The sequence below is a fragment of the Narcine bancroftii genome, chromosome 4 (genome assembly GCF_036971445.1).
Source record: "Narcine bancroftii isolate sNarBan1 chromosome 4, sNarBan1.hap1, whole genome shotgun sequence".
Lineage (NCBI taxonomy): Eukaryota > Metazoa > Chordata > Chondrichthyes > Torpediniformes > Narcinidae > Narcine > Narcine bancroftii.
The window spans coordinates 233,419,605-233,441,667 of NC_091472.1; the positions used below are offsets into that span (position 1 = coordinate 233,419,605).

At 42.2% G+C, this 22,063-nt stretch overlaps 1 protein-coding gene across 1 annotated transcript in view; it reads left to right on the forward strand.

Annotated features, from left to right (window-relative positions):
- The window catches only part of LOC138761715 (MAGUK p55 subfamily member 4-like), a 72,260-nt gene extending 54,813 nt beyond the window's left edge, over nt 1–17,447 (forward strand). Inside the window, exons 16-22 of the mRNA XM_069934323.1 lie at nt 5,774–5,815; nt 7,204–7,374; nt 7,988–8,068; nt 8,886–8,979; nt 11,482–11,590; nt 13,312–13,446; nt 15,730–17,447. Coding sequence (XP_069790424.1) covers nt 5,774–5,815; nt 7,204–7,374; nt 7,988–8,068; nt 8,886–8,979; nt 11,482–11,590; nt 13,312–13,446; nt 15,730–15,921 — 824 coding nt within the window. The 3' untranslated portion in view covers nt 15,922–17,447. The remainder of the gene's footprint in view (nt 1–5,773; nt 5,816–7,203; nt 7,375–7,987; nt 8,069–8,885; nt 8,980–11,481; nt 11,591–13,311; nt 13,447–15,729) is intronic.
- Nucleotides 17,448–22,063: the final 4,616 nt, after the last annotated feature.

Genomic DNA, 22,063 nt, shown 5'->3' on the forward strand with positions numbered 1-22,063 from the left:
CACTTCCTGGAATTCCCTCCCTGAATTCCTCCTGTCTGTCCATCTGTCCATCTCCTTTCCTCCTTTGAAAAGACTACCTCCATCCTTTGATGAATGTGAGGGCCCCGGGGAGCATTGTAGAACAAAGAGACTTGTGGGGGGGGGGGGGGAAACAATGGAAACTTCCATAAAGTGGTGATGCAGGTAGATCAGATGGCAAAGAAAGCATTGGTTAGGGCATTGGCCACAGGAACAGGGGCATCCTACTGCAACTGCACTTAGAGCATTGTGCGTAGTTTTGTTTGCCCAGCTAAAGAAAATATATTATTGAACTGGAGAGGGTGCAGTAAAGATTCATATGAACGTTGCGAGGACTGGTAGGCTTTTTCGTGATATGTAATTACACCACTAGGTCACCAGGGGTCATCCCGGTAACCTTGTATATAAAGCAGTCTAGAGCTACAGTCCAGGTTCGTCTTGCAGAGAGACAAGACCTCTTCGTGTACATATTGGTTTATTAAACTTGTCTTATACTCACACTGCTGGTGTGGTTATTGTCAGTACAGGCTTGAATTGAAAGGAGAGACTTTTTAAACTGAGACTGGAGTGCAGGAGGTTAACAAGATCATGATTGGTCTAGGTAAGGTAAAGGGTCAAAGCCTCTTTTCTGGGACAGGGGAATCTAAAAATAGAGGGCATCGATTTAAGATGAGAGGGGAAGGATTTAAGGAGGATCTAAAGAACACCTTCACATTGAGGGCAGTATGGAACTAATTGCCAAAGGAAATGATAGAAGCCAGGAGAATTGTTTCATTCAAAAGACATTTAGATAGGTACATGGATAGGAAAAGATCAGTGGATATGGGCTGAACACAGGCAAATGTGATTAGTTTGGTTGGCATGGACAAGTTGGGCTGAAGGACTTGTTTCCATGAGGCAGAACTCTATGACTCCATTTTGATTGCCCTTTTTTGTCTTCCTTACATCTGGGATAAAGCATTGGTAAGTTTTACATTAACGGTTGAGCAGGCGTATTTTATGTCAGAACAATATCCTGGGGACTTTGAATATTGTTTCATTGTGGCCTTTTTTTAAGCCCACTTTCATTCCTAAACTGGCAAAACCTCTCGCTAAGCTGTCCCAGTACAGTTATAATTGCAGCATCTACTTAACTATGTACTATTGATAAAAAGCAGGACAAATCCAATACAGCTAATTACTACCTAGTAACCCAATAAGATGACTCTTAATCATTAACAAAGTGAAGAATTCTGTTAATTCCAATGCCAAAGAGGGTGACAATAACAGGGCTCAATAACTACCGCCCAGTAGCACTGACCTCCACCATTATGAAATGCTTCAAGAGTCTGGTGATGAAAGCACACCTCATGATGCTGCCTTCAAGACAGAAGACAAGATGGCACTAAGATCAACCAGGGCTGAACTCTACTGTGCAATCCAGAAGGCAAAGTGTGTGTACTCCCAGAAGATCCATAGACAACTGTGTGTCACTGGCAACAAGAGGCACATGTGACAAGGGATCAAGACTATAACAGATCACAAGACAACCTTGTGAGTTAAAGGCAATGACTCCTCACTTCCGGACAGACTGAACATCTTCCATGCATGGTTCGATGAGAAGAACCAAAGAAGGCTCCATGTCCCCGTGATGAACAGGCCCCCTTCATTGCTGAGGTGAGGAGAACCCTACCTAAGGTGAACCCACACAAAGCAGTGGGACCAGACACCATACCTGGATGGGTCCTGAAGAGGAACCCACACAAGGCAGTGGGACCAGACAACATACCTGGTTGGGTACTGAAGAGCTGCGCAAACTAACTGATAGAGGTCCTTACGGGCATCTTCAAACGTCACTGCAGCTGTCCATTGTCCCCATGGGTTTCAAGACAGTCACCATCATCCTGGTACCAAAGAGAATGACAGTAACATGCTTCAATGACTACTGCCTCATGGCACTGACCTCCATCATTAAGAAATGTTTGAACATCTGGTGATGGAATGCATCAAAGCACACCTCCCAGGAATGCTGGATCCACTTCAATTCACCTACAGACAGAACTGTTCCACTGATGATGTTATAGCCTTGTCCCTCCCTTCCATCTTGACCTGGAGAGTGACGTCTTGTATGTCAGGCTGCTGTTCATTGACTTCAGTTCAACATTTAATATGATCCTTCCACAAATGCTGGTGGAGAAGCTGTCCTTGCTGGGACTCAACACTCCTCGCTGTAACTGGATCCTGGACTTACTAACGGAAAGACCACAGTCTGTCTGGGTTAGCAGCAAAACATGAAGCATCCTCACTTTGAGCACTGGCACACCTCAGGACTATGTGCTCAGCTCTACTCCTGTTCATGCTACTAGCCCATGATCACAATGCCAAATCCAACTCCAACGGAGTCATCAAGTTTGCAGAGGTCGTAACAGTAGTTGGCCTCATCAGCAACAACGATAAGTCGCAGTACAAGAAAAGGTTAAATATCTCACGAAATGGTATGAGAATAACAACCTCAGTCTCAGCGTGGTCAAGAAAAGGAGATCATTATGACCTTCGAGGATCATAGACGACCACCCTCCACCACACATTAATAGCTCCATATTGGAGAGAGTAGAGTGCACCAAGTTCCTCGGAGTCCACTGAAGAAGTGATCTGTCCTGGACACACAACCTTTCCTCACTAGTCAGGCAGACGCAACAGAGACTGCGCTTCTTGAGGGCTAGGCTACCAGCCATTATCATGTCAGCTTTCCACAGGAGCTCCTTTGAAAGTGTCCTGGCCGGCTGCATCACAGGGTGGCATGGTTGCTGTAGAGCATTGGATTGGGGGTAAGTCTACAGGATCAGTATCTAAGACCTGGTAGATATGGCACATAGCCTGGCCAGGGGAGCCACTGAGCAGTTTCTATTAAAGTCAGACAAGCCATTCTCGGATAGTGAAAAAATAATTTTCTTCAGTCGTGCCCCCAGTGGTCTCCACGCCTCCACTGATGACTAGAAGAGCACATGGAAGGAGATACAATTAGCGTAGTCAGAGGCATACAAAGAATACACCTCTTCTCCTCTCCGTCCACCCTTCCTCCTCTTCCCATTCGCTCTCAACTTATTAAAAGACTGAAGCCAAATGCAACATGGCGGCCACCAAGGCCAGCTCTCCAGTGGCCTCCTTGTTGTTTATTTTGACACATGAAATGTAAAAGGTTGGCCATCCCTGCCATAAGCACTATTTTCCATAGATACGCCCCTGTACAGGACCATGAGAATGGAAGGGGAGGGTCACTGGGTTCTCCCTCCCCCTCATTGATGTAATCTACCGGGATTGTTGTCTGAAGAGGGCTTGCAAAATCATTGAGGATTCTTATCACCCTGCATGCAACATCTTCCAGCTACTCCCATTGGGAAAGATATACAGGGGTATCAGAGCCAGACCACCGGGCTGAGAAACAGCTTCTTCCCATGGACAGTGAGACTGCTGAACTACTTATGGACTAATCATACAAACACTCTGAGACTCTACTATTTATTAAACAATGTTTATTGATTTTTATACGTGTATGTACATATGTTGTTTGTCTGAATATGTGTTTTGCCTGTTTGTGTGTTTACGTGTTTTTGCACGGAGGACTGGAGAACGCTATTTTGTCAGGTTGTACTTACACGTCCTGCTTTGCGGAAACTGCCAAAGTGTTTGGCCTGGAAGTCAGCCTGAAGAAAACTGAGGTCCTCCATCAGCCAGCACCCCACCATGACTACCAGTCCCCCCACATCTCCATCGGGCACACAAAACTCAAAACGGTCAACCAGTTTACCTATCTCGGCTGCACCATTTCATCAGATGCAAGGATCGACAATGAGATAGACAACAGACTCGCCAAGGCAAATAGCGCCTTTGGAAGACTACACAAAAGAGTCTGGAAAAACAACCAACTGAAAAACCTCACAAAGATAAGCGTATACAGAACCGTTGTCATACCCACACTCCTGTTCGGCTCCGAATCATGGGTCCTCTACCGGCATCACCTATGGCTCCTAGAACGCTTCCACCAGCGTTGTCTCCGCTCCATCCTCAACATCCATTGGAGCGCTTTCATCCCTAACGTCGAAGTACTCGAGATGGCAGAGGTCGACAGCATCGAGTCCACGCTGCTGAAGATCCAGCTGCGCTGGGTGGGTCACGTCTCCAGAATGGAGGACCATCGCCTTTCCAAGATCGTGTTATATGGCGAGCGCTCCACTGGCCACCGTGACAGAGGTGCACCAAAGAAAAGGTACAAGGACTGCCTAAAGATATCTCTTGGTGCCTGCCAAATTGACCACCGCCAGTGGGCTGATATCGCCTCAAACCGTGCATCTTGGCGCCTCACAGTTTGGCGGGCAGCAACCTCCTTTGAAGAGGACTGCAGAGCCCACCTCACTGACAAAAGGCAAAGGAGGAAAAACCCAACACCCAACCCCAACCAACCATTTTTCCCCTGCAGCCGCTGCAACCGTGTCTGCCTGTCCCGCATCGGACTTGTCAGCCACAAACGAGCCTGCAGCTGACGTGGACTTTTACCCTCTCCATAAATCTTCGTCCGCGAAGCCAAGCCAAAGAAAAGAAGACTTACAGTTTATATTCTGATAATAATAAATGAACTTGAAAGCTATCATTGACAATTTGGGCAGTACATACTCATGAAAAACCAACAGGACCATTTCTGATCATAACTGCCTTGGTGCAAACATAGACAAAAGAGGCGAATTCCAGAGGTGCAGCAAGTGCACTTGACTCCAAGGCCCCCATTGTAAAACTGGTCAATGAAGGAATCAAACTTAAAACACTTCAGTGATTGGAGTTATACCACCATCACCACCAGGTCCCCCTCCAAGTCACACTCTATCCTGACTTGCTGTTACTGGGTCTGAATCCCAGAAGAGCTATTCACTGAAGTGGATTAACCTGAGTTATCTGCAGTAACTTTGGTTTAAGGAACGGCCAGATATCAACCAGTATTACTGTTCGTGATCATCCTCCAGTGTTTCCAGCAAGAATTTGCATTTTCAGTACACCTCTTGGGAGAGATGACTCGAAGTCAGGTCAACAAGGTAGACATGAGCAACTTAAAGGAAGAAAGAGTGTGATTTGCAGAGTTTCAAGGTTCGTCATCTTAAGGCAGAGTCAACAATAATGTTGTGAGTGAAGTCAGAGATGACCTCAAGGGACATGAAGGACTGCAAGCATCTCAGATGATTATAGGTCTAAGGACCAGGAATTAGGGAAGAATGAGGCAATGTATGGATTTGGAAATAAGGTTGAGAATTTTGTAATTGTGTTGCTGGAAGAAGAGCCAAAGTGGACAAAAGTATGTAAGATAGGATATCAAAAGCATAGTGTTGGATGACTCTGTTTTATGGAGGGTAGTACATGCGAGGCCAGGCAGGAATCCTTTGGAATAGTCTTGTCTAGATAAAATAAAGCTGATAAAGGATCAATCTTGGCATTGCCTGCATATCCTGCCAATGCTCTCAGCTTTGCAAAAAGTCAACAGTGAAGTATCCAAGTGACTTGAGCCCATATTAATTAGGAGGGAGAGGGGAGGTGGTTTTGTCAAACATTGCGATCCACCCACTACTGCTAATTCTTGAAGGTGACAACATTGTTAAGATTGATGCAAGTGATACAAAATCGAGTATAAATTATTTAAGATTGATCAGAGGTGATTTAAAATCTAATCTAAGTGACGTACAAATTTATTTAATGTCTGTTCTGTTTCCTGGCAATATCACCTGCTGTGCAGAAGATGCTGAGTTTAATGGATATAAACAAGGATTGTACATTGGTATGACAGCAGTTTTATATTTGTTTTCTGTTGTGCATCCAACCTGCTGTGTTGTTCCCTTCCGCTGCTGCCAAATCCTATCCTTCTCTTCCCTCCATCCTTGGCAGTGAACCAACCATAGTCATTTGACTTCAGAACTGGCTTTAGCATTGAAGATGTTCATCACAAAAATCACTGCCAGGGACAGAGGTCATCAGTGTAACAAGTGTGGGCTCAGCTGGGAGCATTTCACTTCCAAATCAGAAGTGAAACCATTCGAGAACCATTCCTGGGGCTGGACCTTAATATCTAAACTGACACCACTGAAGAAATGCTGCCTCCTTTTAGATGAGATGTAAAGCTGTTTGGACCTTCTCAGGTTCCATGTCTTGATGAAGACTAGAAGAGTTGATCCAGATGTTCTTGCTGGTAACACGAGACAACAATTTTTTTTTCAAGAAGGTTTGCTTCCTGAAAAAAAAATTGGGGATTATGATATTCAACTTCAATCTGAACACAAAGATAATTTTACATTTGCTGTATTACATAGGAAGTTTCAGAAGCATTAAATGAACTTTTATTGAATTTAGCATGTTTAATCGCATCATGATGCTGAGAAATTGCATTAGTTCAACTGACCTAAAAATGTTTTGCCACTGATTTTCGTTTGGACTCAGCATCTGATGCCTCTCATGTCAGTGTCCAACAATAGACGGCCAGCATGGATGTATTCCAGTTGCCCTAATACCACTTTTCCATGGTCACAATGTCCTGGTGAAACCTTTCACCATATTCATCGCTGACTGCACCAAGATCAGCAGGGAAGACGTCCAAGTGCGAATGCAGAAAATGAATTTTTAATGACATGTTGCACTTCACAATTTTGTGTCCTTGAGGCAGACTTAAAATATAACAGAAAATCACAACAGGTATATCTAAAAAACAGTATGTGATAGGCTATTTTTAAGATGTTTTTTGCGATCAGCAGCCCAAAATCCATAAAATGCCCAAAACTGTTCAGGAAGCAAAATCTTCATTGTCCAGAGTATTTATCCTTCAGCCTATTCCTACAGCTATCTATGAACTTGCTGTACATAAATACACTTCAACAACACTTCATTGGATGTAAAGCACTTTGCGACATCATGAAAACCAAGAAAAAAAGTATGTATCCTTCCAGCAAATTCCCTTCTCTTGACCAGCAGGACAAAGGACCTGCTCCCTCTCTTCCATTGCCATCACTCAATTCCCATTAAATATTTGTCATTGAAGAACCAGTCCCTGGTCTTGGCCAGGATTGGGATTTATAAATTTTGTAGCACTTTTCATGTCTTATTGTTTATCTGACTCCTGCTTGTTCTACTAATTAATGAATTGATATTGGTTGTACACCCTCTTCACTCCTCAAGCGGGATTCAGGAAGAGCATGCGTCTCTGCCGTAGAAAATCAAAGAGTAATCAACTGCAGTGCTCAGCTTGCTGCCCGAGCAGCTGTTATACCAGCCCAATGTCACCATATGAAGAGGTGATGAGATACCAGCGTGGTCCCACTGACAGGCATAGGTTGATCATCCTTGTTGGTAAGTAACAACCAACCCAAATTAGGAGATGAGTATATCTACCCCCAGCCAGTGCCTTTCTGAACCTTCAGGGGTTGAAAGGGGATATGTCCCTATGTAGGGACAACTGCAGACCAGGGGACCAGAGGATGTGAATGTCACTCAAGTTTTCTCATCCCATGACTGAGAGGGACATAGAACCAGTGATAAGAAAACAGAATTTTTGCTGCCTAGAAGCAATGTTCTAATATTTAACTGAAGAAAATTACAACCCATAAAGAGTTGGGACAGGGTGAGAATGTGATAGTGGAGATGTTGGAGGAATTGAGGAAAGTGGCAGAGTAGTGCATGTGAAGCCTGCCACAAGGCAAGTGGAACTCTGGCAATGATTGGATCAATGAGAGCAGTCCTACTGAGCTGACCGCAGAGGGGAAAAAAGGTTACCAGGCCCTTTGAAATTCTTCTGCCAAAATGGATGACAAGGAGATCATATGTTCTCACACAGCGTGTTTCTGAATAATAGAACAGACCTGGAGGTGTTAGCCAGCTGGTGAGAAATATCCTGTCACCAGGAATATTGTGTGAGGAACTGAGACTCATGCTATCTTGGCTTCCTTGTTCCCTAACTCTCCAGGACCGTCGGGTGTGGGAGTGAATGAACTCAGAAGAACACTGATTGAGACCAATCCTCATCTGTTCCGGAGTCCAGTACCCCGTAAGTATGAGACTTTGTGGGACAGCGTATGAACCTCTGTCCAAGTCAGGCTTGATAGGTGAGGAGTAATGGAAGCTGATTGAAAGAGATGAAAGGAATTTCTTTGCCTCTTGTGTGAGGAGTTTGTGCAATTTTTATTAGTTGTGTAATATTCTTTAGGCTCCACTTTATATCATGGTTATCAATGAAACTGCCACAATTTGTCCAGTTTGCAAATGGAGACATGATGATGATGAAGGTTTGAGGGTGAAGATTTGAAATAACATTGAGCTCAAGAACCAAGTTATTTCATTTATTTTCAGTTACAAAATTTGATGGGGACCTTGCTCCAAAACAGATTTTGGATTTAAAAAGGTGATGTGGCCAAATTAGTAACATCACCAATATCCCTGAGGGACATTCTCCGTGTGTTATGGAGAGGACATAGGAAAGGACAGTGTAGGGAAAGTGGAATTTGGAGGTGCACAGAGGCTGAGAGAAGAACATGAACTTGAATTGCTTATTATCACGTGTACCAAGATACAGTTTTAAAAAAACTTGTTTTGTGTGCTATCCAGGCAAGTTAACCCATACTTAAGTACAACAAGCAAAGCAAGACAAAAGTGCAGAGTATAGTATTCCAGAGAGAAAAGTTTTGTTAAAAAAGTTCAAGGTCAGCCTCTTTTTTAGTGATGAGAGGTCCATTCAATCATCTGAGGGAGAATGTGTAATAGCCTTATCATTTCTAGATTATCAGTCTATGCCTAGCTTGTATTTCTCAAATGCTGTTCTGATCCCCAGTTCAACCTGATTGACTCTCCCCTCTCTATTCATGCAGATACCACCCGGCCACCAATCAGCTATGAGGAAGATGGCCGGGAATATTTCTTTGTTTCCAGGGAAACATTTGAAGACATGGCACTGAGCCACAGGTAAGTTCAGTCTCAAAAATGATGAAAGGGGAAAAATACTATTGTTTTAACAAAACTCCATTAGGTAACAAGGAATCAGTGGGATGAGATCTAGTTTGCATTGTGATAATAATTTAAATCATAAATTTTAAATTTAGAAATACAGCACGGTAACAAGAGAAACCAGAGCACCAGGAGGAAACCCATGCAGACATGGGAAGAATGTACAAACTCCTTACAGGTAGCATGGGATTCGAACCTGGGTCCCAATTGTGCCATCCTAATAATGGTTCTGGAAAGAATTCTCTTTCTGAACTGCCCACATTAATAAGTAGTTGGCTGAGTATGAGCACAAGAGTATCCTTATACATAAATACAATGTACACATGCACTGAAATTCTTACTTGCTGCAGTCACATAGTATATAAGATACAACAATTAAATGACCGCAGCATCCCATACTGGGAGGAGAGGCATCAGCCAGGACTGCACACTCATTGCATCAATTGGAAATGAACTGTCACTGACATGAGGGAGCCTCAACACAATTCCTCATACCTTGAGGAAGGGCTCAGGCCTGAAACGTCAGTAATATATCTTTACCTCCAATGGACACTGCAAGACTGGCTGAGTTCCTCCAGCATTTCTGTTTTTTTTTCTTGCAGATACATCCAAAAACTGCAGAGGTGTCATTGACGTGTTCTATGAGGCTGGAGACCTAGATCAGGAGGACTAAACAACAGCAGCAGGAGCAAAAGGACAAGGAAGGATTTTAGATTCAGATTTCAGATTTATTGTCAGAGTACATACATCACATCACATATAACCCTGAGATTCTTTTTTTCTGTGGGTGAGGCAGAATTACCACTAATTGGTAGGGCAATATAAAAACTGTACTTAGTCTATACATGTAAACAAATAAAGAACTGTAAACAGATAACAAATGTAAACAAACTGCAATATAAAGAGAATTTTTAAAAATCAATAATCAAGTAAGAGTCCTTAAATGGGTCCCTGATTGAGTTTATTATTGAGGAGTCTGATGGTGGAGGGGGAGCAGCTGTTTCTGAACCTGGTGGTGCAAGTCTTGTGGCACCTATACCTCTTTCCTGATGGCAGCAGTGAGAACCAAGCATCTGCTGAGTGGTGTGAATCCTTGATGATTGCTGCTGCTCTCCGACGGCAGCATTCCTGTCAGTGTTCTTAATGGTGGGAAGGGTTTTGCCAGTGATTTCCTGTCTACATTTGTAGACAGTGGGCTGTGTCCACTACCTTTTGGAGGGCTTTATGCTCAGGGGTTTTTGTTTCCCCATACCAGACTGTAATGTAGCCGGTCAACACTCTTTCCACCACACATCTGTAGAAATTTGCCAGGGTTTCCGATGTCAGGCCAGACCTCAGGAAATTCTTGAGGAAGTAGAGGTGCTGACGTGTTTTCTTCACAATGCCATTAGTGTGTTGGGTCCAGGAATGATCCTCTGAGATAGTAGCCGCTTTCAGGTGCTTGGACGCAGATAATGCGCCAGCAGACACGGCTGGGGGAGTATAGCTGGGACGTTCAGGTGGCCATGGAGAAAATGCCTTTCTGTCACCTGAACTTGCCGGCTGAAGGAGAGCCGCGTCCGAGCGAACGCTGGCTCCTGTGGACTGTGGCCGTAGTCCCACTGCTGTTTTCCGGTGCAACTGGGGATTCTCGGAGCCAGAGATTATACCTTCAGGAGGAGGGTTAGGTAAGTGCACCTCCTGGCCGGGTTCTCCACTTTCAGGTGACCACCCAACAGCCGCATTGAAGTACAATAGGCGGCATTACAGTCGGGTATTGTGGACACCTGAAAGCGGGTAGTGATTCCCAAGAACTTAAATTTGCTCACCCTCTCCACCTCTGAACCCCCAATGATCACTGGATTTTCCCTCTGGCTTTCCCTTCCTGAAGTCAATAATCAGCTCATTAGTTTTGGTGACATTGTGTGCAAGGTTGTTGTTGGTGCACCATTCGGCCAAGTTTTCAATCTCCCTCCTGTATGCTGACTCGTCACCTTTCTTTAAACAATCCACTACCATGGTATAATCAGCACATTTGTAGACAGTGTTATTGTGGAACCGAGCCACACAGCTGTAGGTGTAAAATGCGTAGAGTAGGGGACTAAAAACACAGTCCTGTGGTGCTCCAGCACTGATGGAGGTTGTGGAGGAGATGCTCTTACCAATGGAGTGATCACTCTCCCCACGGATGAGGCCTGACCTGCTGAATATTTCCAGAACTTTCTGTGGTTATGTTAGATTTCCAGTTTTTATTTTTGATGTGAAGTCATGGTACCAATTGACCATGGCAAGATGCACAAAGTGAAAAACTGATGAAATCCCACTCTGGGCCAAACAACTGCATGTGATCACAAGCAATCACTTTGACCAATGTCTTCTCAGCTTCTCTTGACAACTTTTGAGCCTGGACACAGAAATATGCTCCAAAGAACAGAGGTATTAGAGTCATTCTGATAGTGAAGTATCTCCTTCTGACCACAGGTTTCTGGAGTATGGAGAATACAAAGGCCATCTATATGGGACCAGCAGGGAGGCTGTACGCTTGATTCTGGATTCAGGGTTAATTTGCATAATTGACCTCGAACCACAGGTGAGTGTTCATCTACTAATAGAAAATTCAAGAATGGTTGTGTTGTTCTTCACTGCTCATCCAAGTCGACTGGCCCTTGTATGGTTAAATCTTGACATAAAGCCCTCCAACATTAAAGACCTTGTTGCAGCTCATATCCATGTAATAACACCATTTGACTCTGAAATATGCAGTAATTGATCTGAAAAATGCTAAAATAATCCAAGTAAGTTTTAAATGCTCAGGAAATTAAGGGTGACAGGGAGCCGGCAAGTAAGTTGTGCTGAGTTCATGACCAAATCAGCTATAATATTATTGAATGGTGGAGCAGGCTTGTCAGGCCAGATGGCCTCCTATTTCTTATATTTCTTGTTATGTTCTTGTACGAAACAAAACCATATTACACAAAACTCACCCTCCAAAAGCGTTTGGGGTTTGTAGATTAATTGGTGTATTTGGGCGGCACAGGCTCGTGGGCCTTTATTTTCCTTGAACCACCTAAATTAGAGTCTTTACCTTAGCAGAGGTTTAAATAATGTTTGCAGCACAGAAATAGGTGACAATACGAGTGGCACAAAGGTGCAGCAGGTTGATCCGCTGCCTCACATTTTGTTCAGTGACCAATTTTCATCCTGACTTCTGGTGCTGTCTGTGAGGAGTTTCCACATTCCTCTGTGACCACATGGGTTTGCTCCAGCTGCTCCAGTTTCCCCTAAAAATGTGTGGGTTGGTAGGTTAATTACCCCTAGTGTGTGGGTGCATGGTTGACTCTGAGGGGAGTTGATGGGAATTTGGGGAGAATAAAATGGAAATGGCTCGGGATTAGGTTATGTGCGAGCATATTCATGGGGCTGTCTCTCGGCCATTCAACCCAACAGGTATGTGCTGATCTCTGTGCCTCACCCGAGCCCCCTCTCACCATTCTACATCTCTCCTAACTCTTCTTCATCTAACCATTAATTCAGAGATATGATAGAATCATAGATTCAATCTAGCACACAAGGAAGCCATTCAGCCCATTAGTTTGCAGCCACATCTTAGCAGTAAAGTCCCATTTTTCCCTTGATAGTCTGTAAATTATTTTTACCTTAAGTGCCCTTTCAAAGACCCCTGAATGACACTGCCTTCAACTCTCAGAAAAAGTTAATGTTGGGCTCTAACTTCAAACATTACAATCTATTTGTATGACAGATTGACAATTCTGTTTATGCAAAGAACAGTCTGGGAGTACTTGGATTTGCCTATCTCCTAATAAGAATGTTTAGCTAATAACCACACTATTTTAAGGTACACTATGTAATGCAAAGTCATCTATCTTTGTGTGCAGCAAAGCTAATTGACAATGTTGAAATTAACTTCCATCAAGTGAATCCATTTCTTTGAGGACGGACTGTAAACTCCCCTTCTGCAAAGAGTAATTCTGGAGTCCTTTGAGTTGTTCATCTCATTATTGGGCAAGCTGGATACCCATCTGGATGCCAACTGTTGATTGGTCTTGTTGGGGTGGGTGAATGGAACATTAGATTGGATGAATGTATCAGGATAGATGAACGGAATTCCCTGCTGGATAGGTCTGTCATTGTGCTTGGTGAGTGGTTGTTAGGGGAAGTGGGATGTTGAATTGGGTAAGTCAGATACTCAGTATAGAATTACTTGCTATATATATTCCCTATAGCATTGTTGATATAGGGAAGATTCACCCACCAGCATTCGCTCAAATGCTTTTATTTATTCACTCACAGAGAATTCCAGAGGCACGAACAAAGGAGCTAAAGCCCTTCATCATATTTATCAAACCTCCGAGCATTAGTCGTCTGCAGCAGACTCGTTCACGTAGTCGTATTATCACTGAGTATTACATGAACAGGTCTTTCAAGGTGAGTTAACTCAGTGTACTTACCAGTACTATTAATAACTTGTTCCATGTCATAATCCTAGTTCATTAGGACATTTATTTAAGGGGATGGGGATAATTTTGAGCCATGATCCAGGATAAAAGGAATATCATGTATCGTGCACAAGGTACTAAAAGGAGCCAGAAATTGTTCATTAAAACCTGCTATTAGATTCAACAGGAACATAGAATGCATCACAGTACAGGCCCTTCAGCCCATGATGTTGTGTTGACCTATGTAAATATAATTCTTCCTTCCCATCCTCACATCCCAAAACTTTCTACTTCTCTTACATCCATGTGCCTTTCTAAGACAATTTTAAATGCCTATATTGTACCAACATACACCACCCTAGGAATGCATTTCAGGCACCCACCACTCTGTACAAAAGATTACCTCTAACATCTCCCTAAACTTGTCTCCACTCACCTTAAACAGATGACCTTTGGTATCTATGGCTCTCAGAATCTTATATACCTTTATTAAGTCACCTCTCATCCTTCATTGCACTCAAGTGAAAAGCCTTGTTTCATAAGACATGTTCTCCAATCCAGGCAACATCCTGGTAAATCTCTTCTTCACCCCCTCTAAAGCATCCACATCCTTCTGGTAATTAGACAACCAGAACTGAACACAATATTCCAAGTATGGTCTAACCAACATTACCTTCCACCTCTTGAACTTTCAGATTTCAGATTTATTGTCAGAGAACATGCATGACAACACCTACAACCCTGAGATTCATTTCTCCTGTGGACGCGGCAGAATTACCACTAATTGGTAGTGCAAAAAACAAACTGTTCTCAGTGTAAACATGTTTAAAAAAAACTGTGTAAACATGTTTAAAAAAAAACTGTAAATGAATAACAAATGTAAACAAGCTGACTGTGCAATACAGAAAGAACAGAGAAAATCAATAAAGTGCACAAGTAAGAGTCCTTAAATGAATCTCTGATTGAGTTTGTCATTGAGGATTCTGATAGTGGAGGGATAGCAGCTGTTCCTGAACCTGGTGATATGAATTTTGTGGCGCTTATACCTCTACTGATGGCTGCGGTGAGAACAGAGCATGTGCTGGATGGTGTGGGTCTTTGATGATTGCTGCTGCCCTCTGATGGCAGCGTTCACTGCAGATGTACTCAATAGTGGGGAGGGTTTTGCCTGTGATGTACTGGGCTGTGTCCACTACCTTTTGGAGGGCTTTTCGCTCAGGAGTATTGGTGTTCCCATACCAGATCATGATACAGTCCCTACCTAACGAAGACCAGCACAGCATACTGGCTGTATAATCATAATCACCTTAATCACCTGATCAACATGCGGCAACCTTGAGGGATCTATGGACTTAGGCCCCAAGGTCCCTCTGTTCTTCCACACTGCTACTAACCATGTACTCTGCCTTCAAGTTCAACCTTCCAAAGTGCATCACGTCACACTTATCCAGATTGAATTACATCTGCCACTTCTCTCCCCAATTCTGCATCTTGTCTAAATCCCACTGTAACCTACATCAACCTTCTGTACCATCCACAACTTCTCCAATCTTTGTGTCCTCTGTAAAGTTGCCAATTCCTCCACTTTTCATCCAAGTTATTTATAAAAATCACAGGGGTAAGTAAAAAAGGGCAGGGGTCCCAAAGCAGATCCCTGCAGAATGACATTAGTCACCAATCTCCAGGCAGAATACATCCATCAACCTCTGCCTTCTGTAAGCCAATTCTCAATCATGCCTCATGAATTTCTGAATGAGCTGACCATGGTTCCTTACTAAAATCCATGGACACAATATCCACTTTTTTTTTTAGTCATACAGCATGGTAACAACCTTCTGGCCTACAAGTCTGTGCTGCCCAAATATCCCAATTAACCTCCAAGCTCCATACATTTTTGAAGGGTGGGAGGAAACTGGAGTATCTGGAGGAAATCCACAAAGGCACGGGGAGAACATACAAACTCCTTATAGACAGCGCTGATTCAAACCCAGGTTACTGGCACTGTACTAAGCGTGCTACCCACTCATCAATTCCTCAAGAGAAAATTCATTTCTAGGTTTCCCCGAATACTAACCAGCAGTTTCTATCGTCTATATTGCCATTCCGTTCACTCCCCAGTTACCCATACACATTATGGTCACTCTTTCTCCATTCTTACCACAGTCCTGCCTGCTCACTATTTCCCTCTATTTCCCTCTTCCTTCCTGTATAATTTTCTCTCTCCCCCAGTGCATTCTCTTTCACTGTATCACTATCTGATTTACATGAACAGGAGGAAGATCTACAGGAGATCCAGGATGTATCTGGGAAGATGCTGGACTATTTTGGACACTTATTTGACTCTGTGATTGTGAATGATGAGCTTCAGGACACTCGCTTGCAACTGCTCTCGGTTGTAAAAGAGGCACAGGCTGGTTCACATTGGGTGCCCACAGCTTGGCTCAATTTAAACACAAGCTCTTAATTACTTTACCATGGGGCGTTAGAGGTGGGTGAATACGATGTGTGCAATCTAGTCTTGGTGTCCAACCCATTTCATTTGATGAGATTATTTTATGTGTAAATTTACGCTGTACCTGGTCTTGAACTGCATAATACCTTTGTGTAGATGAGGTTTGCTCTGTATCTAACCCATGCTGCACCTGATGTGTGATTGTATGAAGGGATCTAACTGCTGCTGTACAGCCTGGGAATATTTGATCAATAGTCTAGAAAGCCTTTTTCTTTTTTAATAGCATGCTATTTCTAGCTTGGGAGTTGATGATGTTGGCAGGCCAAATATAAATAGTCCACTGCTGAGCAATTTTGTCCTGTTGAGCAGAAAATTTCCTTCAGGAAAATTGTGTAAAAATAAATAAATAACTAGGTATAGTACACTTGTTATGAGCCTAGAGGACCCATAAACCCAGCAGCAATAGATATTCACCAAGACAAATGGTTACTTAAACAAAAGTTGCTTTTAATTATCTTTAAACATGAAAACAGAATCACACTTTAACTTATCACTATTGACTTAACTAACCTAACTTAACCCCCTTCTAATTCTAAGCGCATGTGTATGTAACGTGTGTGTGTAAGTTCAGAAAGTCCTTGGGTTCACAGTCCAATCTCACTTCTCATTCCTCCAAGTTCACTGGTTGCAGGCAATTCTTATACTGTGCACAGAATTTTACATTTATAAAGTTCACCAGCCTTTGGTGCTTGAAAGGTAAATAGTTACCGCTCAGGAAGGTTGTTGTCGGTTTTCAGAGAGAGATTTGTTGTTCCAGGACACACACAACTGATTCCTTTTTAATCAGCCACTTCAGTGTCTTGCCAAAGAAACTTGCCCCCTCAGGGTTCTCCAGATGATAACCTCTTTCTTTCAGGTCACCAGAGAGTTCCTATTTGTTTCTCTTATTTCATGTGAAACATTAGGCAGCCAGTCCTCACCTCTTGCATGAACCACAAGGGCTTTGACCAGGCTGAACTAAGCACTGACAACCCATTTTCCAAATGGGGTTTACCCCAAGCTTGCCAGCTTGTCCTTTTCCATTCCCAGCAGCTACTACTGATTGTAAAACTGCAGATCTGATCTCTGTCTCTGTCTCTCTCTCTCTCTCTCTCTCTCTCTCTCTCTCTCTCTCTCTCTCTCTCTCTCTCAGAGAGAAAGTCTGTTTTACTCTCTCTGCTTGCAAAACCACATGACCTTCCAAGAACAGCAAGTTCCTCTCCGGGCAATCAGCAGTTCCAACAAGTTCTTTTCATCTGTTGCCTTTTTGTAAACAACAATCCATTAGTGAAGTCTCTTGGGCACTCTCCAGAGCCTCTACAAAGGCTCCTAGCACTGACATGTCTAGCATGAGCAGAGCTCCAGTATTTTAAATAAGATCTGTTTTAAAGTGTTTATATGTGACCTACACTAAAAAAACATGCCCCAATTTATCTCCCAAAAACATATCTATATACAATAGAAACACAACATAACCTGTCACACACTTCAGTGTAGGAATGGGTCTGTGAAAAGAGTTTATGATTAATAATAAAGTTATGAGTGTAAGTCTCACTTTGTTTGTTGTTTGTTTCATTTGATATGAGCTAGGACTTGGTACTTCATAATTCCTACAACCTTTCCTTATTCAGCTTCAATCCATTTTCCATCTTCCTTCTTTCTTGTCCTTAAGCTTCTGACTCTTGCCTGAACAAATAAAATGGGAATGGTGGTAGCTGCGGTGAGACTTCAAACTAAATAATTGCTTCAGCAATGCTCCTGACATTGGATTTAGAAATCAGTTGACACAACTCAAAAAATAATGTTTTCCACATTAAAAATCAGGTTAACCTGAAGAACTGAAAGTTTCCCCACACTTCATAGTGTTCATCAGGCAATTTGTCTCCTTGTATTTCAGCAGGAGTTTCAATCTGTATGGTATTTTCTTTCTGGCATAAAACCATCCCAAGTGATGTCCCATTACTGCAATGTGCAAAAATTGTTTTGAGAGTATTTTTTAACCTTACTCTAAATAAATTTACAACTTCTATTAAACTAGTTGATGTTGTTGAGGCAGAAGCTTTCGCAATATTGAAGGAGCAACTGGGCTGGCGCTTGAATCACCGAGTTGCAGAAAGCTACAGATCAAGAGCTGGGAAGTGCAATTAATGTAGAAAGGTACTTGATGGTCAGCATGAATGTGGTGGGCCAAAGGCTGCTGAGTCACTGACTGATTTTTGTCATCCCTAAATTTAATGTTTAAATCTATAGCATGTGATCTGTTTGGTTTTTATGTTTTAACATAGTCAACCTCATTACTCCAGTTACAGAATCACAAAGGACAGGTGAGTAAATGTTTAATTTATTTTAATTTTAATTTAGAGTTACAGCATGGTAACAGGTCCTTCCAGCCCATGAACCCATGTTGCCCAAATACACCAATTAACTGACAAGAGCCATATGTGTGAAGTTTTTGTTTTGGAGATTGGGGGAGAAACCGGAGCACTCATGCAGGTCACAGGGAGAATTTACAAAGTCCTTATAGACAGCACCAGATTCAAATCGAGGTCGCTGGTGCTGTAACAGTGTTACGCAAACCGTGCAACACCTTTTCTATCCTGAAGGGCATTAGCCAATCTGATGGATTTTATGACAATTCAGTAATTCATTATCATGAAGGCTATTTTTTAAATTAAATCCTTGTTATTATTAGAATTTAAATTCCACATCTGCCATTGTCAGTCTTGAACATGGGTCTCTGGATTGAAAGCCCAAGCAATTAAGTTACCAGTTCAGTAACTTAATGACAGCACCACCATACCATCACACACCAACCTGATCTGAACATGTATCACTGAACTTTCACTATTGTCGGATCAATTCTAACAGGAGCACCATCAACATCAACGCAACATCATCAGGGAGCACTAACTAATCAGCAAACTCCAAAACCTGGGCCTCAATACCCCACTGTGTAATTGGATCCTGGATTTCTTCACCTCCAGACCCCAATCAATGCCGAATGGCAAGAACATCTGCTCCACAATCTCCATTAGTATCAGAGCACCACAGGGCTATGTATTTCACCTCCTGCTGTAATCACTTTACACCTCTGACTGTGTGGCTCAGTACAACACCACAAATTACAAATTTGCTGATAATACCACAGTTGTGGGCTGTGTAACAAGAGGTGATGAATCAGCATATAAGAGGGAGATTTAAAAACATGACTGAATGGTGTACTAACAGCCAAAACTAATAATCGTGAAGAAAGCACATCAGCACCTCAGGAGTTTGTGGAGGTTTAGTATGACATCAAAAACTTTATCAAACTTCTATAGATGTGTAGTAGAAAGGTGCTGACTGGCGGCATCACAGCCTGATATGAGGGCACCAATGCTTACAGTAGAAAGCCCTGAAAAAGGTAGTAGACACAGGCTAGTACAGCAAAGGCAAATCTCTCCCTGTCATCAAGAAAATCTATATGGAACACTGCCATCCGAGAGCAGTAGCAATCATCAATGATCTGCACCACTCTATTCCCTCTGCTGCCATTAGGAAAGAGGTAGAGGTGCCATATGGTTAAAGAACAATTGCTACACCACCATCAGACTTCTAAACAACAGAACAATCAGATTTATTTAAGGACTCTTACTTTGCACGTTATTTATTATGGGATTTTTTTCTGTATTGAGAGTCAGTTTGTTTACATTTCTCTCTTTTGTATAAATATCTTTTTCTTGAGTGCAGTTTACAGTTACCAAGAAGTAGAAATTCTGATTGGCCTGCAAGAAAGTGAATCTCGGGTGTAGGGGCCAAAAGGTGCATCCCTACCTTTGTTAGGTGGTGTCCCAGGGTCTGTAGATAGCCCGCGGCCATGTTGATTCCTGTGCGTATACATGAATTTTCAGTTGGCACATATGCGGTGGGTTTCGTAACAGGGGACAGTTAACGTATTCATGGAAGTTCGGTATACTGATAATGGTAGGTGCATGCGCTCGGTCAAGAGGCCATTATATAGTTTTGTTAGTCCACCAACAGGTGTGGTGGGTCAAAGACAATAGGAGAGTGAGGCTCAAATATTTTTTGTTGACTGTTATCACAGATGTTTTGTTACCACAGATTTACCCATACATTGTTCACATAGAGCATTATTTATAGACTTTAACATTACTGCGGAACGTTATTGCTACTTATAGAATATTACTATGGATTCACGTACAGAATGTTACAGATGTCAATATTGACATTATTACTTAGAATGTTGGAACTGCATTTGTTATTGTTACTATAGATCGCTTGAAGTCTTCGTGTGTTGATAAATAAACCACTTTAAACCTTATCTGGACTTCATGGTGAAATAATTGAAACACAAAACAAACAAGACCCCTACTAGCCTCCTAGTGGCTTCATTGGACAATAATCGCCACATCAGGGTTGTATATGATGTCATGTATGGATTTCTGACAATAAATATGAACTTTGAACCATCATCCACCATCAACATTTCCAGGGAAAGGGGACAATGAATGTAATCCAAACAATCTTCACATTCCAACAAATAAAGAAGAATGAAATGAAATGATGGGCAAGTACAACCCATTTTCACTGCTGATATGATTGCTATGTCCATTCATTAAAGTTATATCCTGGATGTGTCCACAGCTACACCAACATTTGTATCTGTATTCACATGCCAACTGAATTTCTACTTGCAGTGCTGTGCAAAGCTAGCACAGGACTTTAAGACTGAATGCTGTTGGAGGAGACAGGTAAACTAAGTCACCATGCAGCTTCACATTATAAGACGTGGGAGTAGAAAGAGGCTATTCTGCCCAGACATTTAATCATGATCTGATCCATTTTTTCACTCATCCCCACTGCCTGGCCTTCTCCCCTTAACCTTTGATGTACCGGCAAATCAAGAATCAATCAATCTCTGTCTTAAATACATTCCAATGACCTGGCCTCCACAACTCTCTATGGCAACAAATTCCACAGATTTATCATCATCTGGCTGAAGAAATTTCTCCGCATCTCTGTTCCAAGCAGGCGCCTTTCCATCCTGAAGTTGTGCTTTCTTGTCCTAGAATATCCTACCATGGGAAACAACCTTTCTACATCTATTCTGTCCTCGCCTTTCAACATTCAAAATGTTTCCATGAAATCCCCTGTCATTCTCCTAAATTCCAACGAATACAGGCTGTGAGCCGTCAAATGCTCCTCACGTGATAAACTTTTCTTTTCCCGGAATTATCCTGTGAACCTCCCCTGAATCCTCTCCAATATCAGCACATCCTTTCTTAAATGAGGGTGGTTGTGTGCTCCTGCTTGTCACCTGGGTATGTTCTTTCATTCTCACTAATCATTGTTATAGATGAGCATGACCTCAAACAAAAAAGACAGCTTGACATTTCCTCAGATGAAGGGGGTGCATTTGTCCCCATTCTTTTGCCCAGTCATGACTTTTACCATCATTGCAATACCCTGACAACACACAGTAATGTCTAGACATGACAACATTTAATCCCCAAGTTGTTTGTGCAATTCCAGGCATTAAGATGTAATATTTACTTGATTAATATTGTACATCATTTCTTGTGGGTAGTGTGCTATTAATGCAGTACTGTATATATTACCATCAGCACATTTTATAAATCCAAATGTTATAGTCTAATAGCTTCCATTTATTTGCAGGTCATAATTCTCCGGATTTGCAGTACCTTAACCTGTGGTAATCCCCAATTATTAGAATGCTGATTTGCTAATCAGTGTATCAACCTTCAAATACAGAGCATCACTTTAAATTTATTCATTGCTCATCCCCAGTTCTTCAGCACTATTCTACCCTGCATCGAGAACAGCATTACCCTGCACTCTTTAGAGTAGATCAATCTTTTTATGGTAACAGAGCATTAAGCTATTATTACCTCATTATCACATTTTATTCTCCCTTGATTATTAAAGCATGTTATCACCTAATTTTGCAATGTTAATCCTCCAATTATAACTTCCTTTCTTATTTCATGTCTATTCTTTCTTTTTTAAACTATTTTTAATGAGTTTTACATAATAATCCCATATACAAATTATATTGATAAAGGAAAGTAACATGATAACATATACATATATAATT